This window comes from Anser brachyrhynchus, assembly GCF_964034855.1.
Source record: "Anser brachyrhynchus genome assembly, chromosome: Z".
Classification (NCBI taxonomy): domain Eukaryota; kingdom Metazoa; phylum Chordata; class Aves; order Anseriformes; family Anatidae; genus Anser; species Anser brachyrhynchus.
In genome coordinates, this window is record NC_137697.1 from 38722235 (window position 1) to 38728808 (window position 6574).

Consider the following 6574-nt stretch of genomic DNA (forward strand, 5'->3'; position numbering starts at 1 on the left):
CCCCGCACCCCACCCGCCGCTGCCCGGCCCAAAGGCTCCCGGCTCCCGGTCCCCGGCCGCTCCCGGCGCCCCGCTCGCCCCCCGTTCCTCCCCGCCCCACGCCGAAGCGCCGCCGCCAGACGGGCGCTGCCCCTTACATCTCCGCAGGCACCCGCGGAGCTTCACCGCGCGCGGGCGGCTCCCCGCGGGACGTGCCGGGGGCTGCGGGATGCGCCCCCGCCGTCCTCATCCGCTCGCCGGCGGCGGCAGGACCGGGACCGGGACCGGGACCGTGCCCACCCCGCTCCGCTCCGCACCGCAGCGCCCGCCCCGCCCCGCGCAGGCGCCCCGCGGCCCCGCCGGGGATCGGCACCGGGCGCCGCGGGGAGGGCTTCACCTGGCCGCGGGTGCGGGCCTCAGCCTCCTCCTGCCTCCTCCTCCTCGTCCTCCTGCTGCCGCCGCGAGGGAAGGAGGGAGGCAGGGCTCGGGCTGCCTCAGGGGGCGGCGTGTGGGAGTCGTATGGCCGCGGGGCCGGCGCGACGAGCCGCGTGGGGTAGCGCGGCCGCTGGCGTCACCCCCCTGACGGGAGCGGCGCTGCCCGTGCCCCCGCGCAGAGCGGCGCCCGGCCTGTCGCTGCAGGTGCCCGCCCGCAGCTGCGGGGGAAGCCGTGGGCCCCAAGATATCAAATCAGTGTTTCTACCAAAAAACACAGCCAGTGATTCTCATAAGGCCGTAATCCCTAACAGAAATTTGCGGTGTCTGTTACCCAGTAACACTGCGCAACCACAGAGCTACCTATCCTGATTCTCATCCAGCAAAAAGCAGATTTTAAAGCATACACACTTTTACTCATCGTGCCTTTCAAAATACATAGATGTTACCCAACTGGCTACGCTACCTGCAACTACTGCCTTATATACCATGATTTATTCCACCCCCACGGAGTGGAACAAAGATTTCCAAGACTTTACTGTCTACCAAACAGCTTTGCGTTTTGGGTGATGGTTGGCAACTCTTCCTCAGGGGCAATTCACCTGAATAGTTTACCATTACTGCTTGTTACTGCCTTAGCTCCAGTGGTGTCATGGTATTAGATTAAGTTGCACTTATCATCCATGCAGTCCAGATGATCTGTGCAGAGAACATACACATCTATACCTTCTGGACACAGAACAAAGCTGCTTTAGTCAGCAGAAACCTGCAAGTCAGGACCAGGGTACTACTTCTGTGTACCTGTGATTGAGAGGAGATACCAGTCCTCCTATCTGGCTCTGCTTAAATACAATGTTTGCCCAGCTAGTTAGTGGCAGCCAATTTCTGCCCATTAGGTCATGGAAGCCAACTGCTGTTTTGCTGGAGTTAATTCAAGTTTAAAGTGGTGTAACAGATTCTTAAGTCCATTATCACATCATTTTTGTATAAATGCTGATTATGTCCTCCGAATTCCCCTCTCCAACATATTAAAATGAACAGATAGGAGTGGTTAAGGCACATAAGCAGTTGTCCCTGATCTTATTTAGTAACAAATACTTCAACATTAATTATGCTTCCTAGAACTTGTGAACCTATGGATTATGATCAGAAAATACACACAGATTTGGATGGGGATTCCTCCCTCACCTACCTTACAGGTTCTTCAGTCGTGTACCTTGCGTAAGAGGAATGCAGAGAATCAGAATGCAGGAATTTACCAGCATATTGGCACTGGGCAGGAACAGTCTCACTTGTTCCGTAACAGCAGTCACGTTGGACAGCTATTAACAGAGAATACTTTAAAGCAGCAAACAGTACAGCTACAAGTTTTCTGTGAAGTTCTATTCATGGAATAATTTTAAATGCATAACTCTGTCTACAGCAATATCAGGGCATTAGCAGAAGACGTAGAATAAACTCAAGTATGACTCAGTCAAAGACAAAAATAGTATCAGGCAGGCACTGGCAAGTAAAAAGCAAAGAAGGGGAATATAAATAAAAATCCCTCTTTTTTTTAAGCTGAAGAAAGAATCGGTTTACTTAAGTTAGCTCAGAAAAGAATATTTTTAAACAGCTCTCTGTGTATCCTGGCACATGACAAAAATAAATTAGCTAAAAACATGAAAATTCTCTACTGTAGAAGGAGGACACAGCATTGGATTAACTGGGTTAAGACTGGCGACAAGTGCCATTCCACTTGAGAAAAAAATGAGTGATAGTAACATGGCTAAACAAATACTTGGATCCTTTCCTGAAGTCCGCTAAATTCTCACATTATGAATGTACTCAGAAGAACAAAAACATAAACGCGACCCAAACACAAAATGAAAACTATCTTAGTTATTTCACCAAACAGTTTTTCTGTGCATTTCTATTTTTACTAGTAGAACATCTGCGTATGGATGTTGAAGGTCATTCATTTATCAAACTTTTTTGTTTTGTTTTTTTCAGATACAGTGATTCCACATTTAGAATTTATTTCTACAGAACACAAGTTTGCCTTTAGAACAAATGTATAAATGTAGTAGCAGGCCAATATTGTTCTAATTTGCAAAAGAATTTTCACTGATTCTGGTGGAATTTAATAACATGAGATTGCAAGAACTTCCCCTATTTTGTTTTCAAATACATTCCTGTGTGCAAAAGTGAATAGTTTGAATCCTTTGTAAATATATACTTAAAAGATCACTCTTAAAACACAATTCTGAACATTTATCATATGCTATGAAATTAATATAAAGGTTCATTATTCTTTTTCATTTCACACAGTTTTACAACATTCCAAGTGAAATCTTTGACAGGTACACAAAACTACTGGAAACAATTAAGTTTTTATTTAGCCAGAGAAAACCATAAATCTGTGGTGTTTTGAAAATGAGGTGATGACAAATTATATTACTGCCATTACGTAAAAGCTTGATGGGTCCCAGACACACTTTTCTGAAAATAACAGCAACAGCAACACTGCCTTGCAGAACAGAACTGGTTCCATACAAGACTAGGCCTCTGATTTTGCTAATTGTAGAGAATTTTGACACAAGTATACTCTTGCAAATGGGACAATCCATGCACTTACAAAAAAAGTAGCAAAAAGATGTCAATCTACACTCAGTGTGGAAAGGCAAGGACCTGAGATGTATCCAGCAAGGTAAGGTTAAAAAAAAAAAAAAAAAGTAGCTTCTATGTTTACACAAATCATATTGTACTCATTTATTATTTTTGGAAAGGTAGTAGAAACAATGAATCCAGCAACACTTTCCAGAAGCTTATGCAAAGGTGAAAGTTTGCAAACAAAGAATGACTCCCCTCCCCCAACTGCATGCTTACAGTCCGTTATTTAAACATTTATTAATACATATGCAGCACATTGGGTGTTCCACAGTCAGCCTATATAATTAAAATAATCAGAAACAATTTTTAAAGTTAATGGCTATTCCCTCTGGGAGCATGAAGAACAAAGAGATTGAGAAAGCTCTTCAAGATACTTTAATGGTAACGATATGTAAGCATCATTAGATCCTATCCTCTCCCTTTCTCAGTTTCCCTTGTAATTATCACCAGATTACTCATTGTTTACTATTAAATCTTAACCTGCACTAGTTAAATCCGCCTTGCCTGTTTCTATACCCCCTGTATAAATCCAGTCAGTCTGAGATAATAAACATAGCTACCAGCTCTCCTTAACTGTGAAAAATAATCACTCCCTCATTTGAGAGCCAACACTTGTTTCCACATACACACTGGAGAATTTGGCTTTGGCTCTTTATCTCTAGATATGTCATTCCTCTCTAACAATTAGAATACTTGGTACTTTTCCAGCATAGCCTCTGTTCTTTTTCACCTTTGAGAAGATCTTTTGTGCTCTGCTATGTATGTATTTCAACAAATACAAAAGCATTTCAGTTCAACCTCACATCTGTCATTCATTCAGCTATTCTTGCTTTTATAATACTACAAAAGAAATAACCCATCAATATTCTTTGCACAGACTAATTCAGAGTATATAGATTTGTACCCTACTGGGTACTTTCATCCTAGTCTTCTGGGATTGGCGGGGGTCAGGGGGAGGGTTGTTTTGAGGTGGTAAGGAGAGGGATTTCCGAAGTGATGCATCACGCCTCATAGGCTTGTGCCAATTCAGACACTTTTTTCATATACCTAAAGACAACCAAATTTTATTCATACATACAGGGTATAAACTCAAAAAAGAGAGTGAACTGCTCGCATTCCAGTCAAAAACTTCCATTCTCACAGTTTAAAAATAAAAAATGAAAAGGGAAGAATTTATGTACCTCAATTAATGTGTACACTGAGGACAATATTTTGCTATGTCTGCATATCCTGCCATGTAAGGTTGATCCTGAAAAATATCTAAATATTTTTAGTTACATCAGTGCACCAGAGATTAACAACTTACATTAGTACAAAACCGTCAGCAAAGTTCTATGAAGCTGTGAACTGGGGGCAGTTTTTCAGTTGATTTCGTTGTTGTGTTTCATTTTGTTTTTAAACAGACCATTAATCTGGAATACCCTGTGGTAAATTCCTCCACATACAGACACGTTAAGGAATGGCAAGAATTAAAATAAACTTTGGCCCAGCTGAAGGTCACCTTCTTTCTATTTATGAAAATATTTACATACTTCAACACATCTCCATTTTCATTCTCTCGCTGCACCAATTATTTCTGTTGACAAGCACATATAAATAAATAAGCTCTTGAAAATTACCACTGTTCTTAGAGCAAGAAAAAGGTAAAAAATAACCTTCAAAAACAATGAGATACCTACTTCATGGGGGAACGCCAACTGAAAACAACTTGCAGCAGGTGACCTCTCTTGCCATGATGGATTTATAACACTGCAGGTGCTTTTTCTCTTTCCCTCTCTCTCTATGCAGATCAAAATTTCTTTTGCAGGATTTTTTTTTTCCTTAAGCTGAACAGTATATGACACATCTACTCCTATCTCCTCATAAGTAATGTTAAAAAATTCATAATCCTTTAATACAAGTTCCTACAGTGTAAAAATAGACTCTGTATTACACACTCATACAAAATACATCAGTACCATCAAAATTAATATAAAATTATTCTGGAAAGACAAAAAGAGCAGGCAGTCAACTGACTATACCCTAAATCGGTACAAGGTTAGCTGAATTTTTCTTGAACAAAGCAGCCTATTTAAATCAAGTATATGGTGACATGTTCTTACTATATTACAGGAACAAAGGTACTTCTTAATTAAAACTGAACCGAGTTCCTCATAATCTTTACATTTAAGCTACTCCCACTCCACCAAGAAGGAAACACATGACATGTTCCGGACACAGCCTCTGATAACTACAAGCAGGTTGCTTTCCACCCCACCCCTCTATTAGCACATCCAAAGAGATGTGCTTGTCTAAGAGAAAAAAGGCTATTTTTCCATTAAGCACCAAGGCATTTTAAATACTATTAACTTTTGTAATACGCTTTCCCCCCAAAGCAAAAGTGCATGTGTGGAACCTAAAAATAAGTAAAAAGACATTTTATTTTTTTTTGTTTGCCCCTGTGTGAGTATCATACATTATCAGAAGTTAGATCATCGGTCCTTCACTCTGCTCTATCAATGCACTTTATTGTATCATATAAAGTGCTTTGATGTTCTTGAAACAAAACACCTCAGCTTACCGATTACTGCAGGGAACACATGTTCACTTTTTAAACTGCTATGGTCATTTCACACAAACGCAACCAACCTGCTCATCTTTGACTCCTGGTATTTTTGCCATGAGAAGTGCTTACAGCCAGTCATGACGCATCCACTGGTCTACTGAGAACTGGAATGAGATCGCCACAGTCACCTCACAAAAGCCAGGTCATAGTTCTTAGAGTTCAGCCTGCACACAAACATAAACAGGTATTTGGTAACAGAAGCATCGGCAACAAGCTTCCAACATGTGATATTTTCAGAAATGAATCAAGTACTGCAGGTTTTTATTTAATTTCATATCTATGAAACAATCTGTAACAATAATCTGAGTTATTTCTCCTGAAATTAAACACAGAATTTCCCCAGAAATTCAGCCCTCTTTCTACAGAGCAGAGTGCTAGTGCTGGTGGCATTTTCTCTGTTACAGAGAGGTAGATATAACCAGTTTGCATTCACAGATGTTTAGCCACCGTCATGTTCAGCAGCAATGACCTGCTCTTCGCAATCATAACCTTTATATCATTACAAGATAAGTATTACATAGATTTGTGTATTTTTCCAGGAAGTAAGTATGACTACAGCGCAGCCATGAAGCACCCGGACATTTCCGCAGCCGTTGAACTAAAAGCAATTATTTCGGAGAAGAAGTCAGCGCTGTCATGGGCTTAACAGCTCACTCAGATTTCTCTCCCTTTGCCTCGCTGCAGGTGCAAGCACTCTGTGCTTGGAGGAGGCTGAACAGCAGGGCCAACGCGCAAAGACAGCTTTGGCATTCAAATCCCTGTATTTCTTCCTAGCATTGGAGGGAGGGGCAGCTTTGGTTAATCTTTTTGGTGAGCAAAGTGTATTAGCAGCTGGTGGTGCTTCCCACAAACACGGGGTTGTGCACTTTTTAAATTAATACCCCCCTTCCCTTCCCTTCCCTTCCC

The 6574-nt window shown here is 42.0% G+C and overlaps 1 protein-coding gene across 5 annotated transcripts in view; it reads right to left on the reverse strand.

Moving 5' to 3' along the window:
• Window positions 1-6556, reverse strand: part of AGTPBP1 (ATP/GTP binding carboxypeptidase 1) — a 67177-nt gene extending 60621 nt beyond the window's left edge. For 2 of the 5 annotated variants that reach the window (XM_080572613.1, XM_080572616.1), the window contains exon 1: window positions 377-599. Coding sequence is in view for 1 of the 5 variants with exons in the window: in XM_080572611.1 (XP_080428737.1) it covers window positions 5692-5724 (33 nt within the window). In the remaining 4 variants the exon portion in view is untranslated. Of the gene's footprint in view, window positions 1-137; window positions 326-376; window positions 600-5691 lie in introns of those variants that run through there. The other 3 variants (XM_080572614.1, XM_080572615.1, XM_080572611.1) reach the window with 2 other exon arrangements.
• Window positions 6557-6574: the final 18 nt, after the last annotated feature.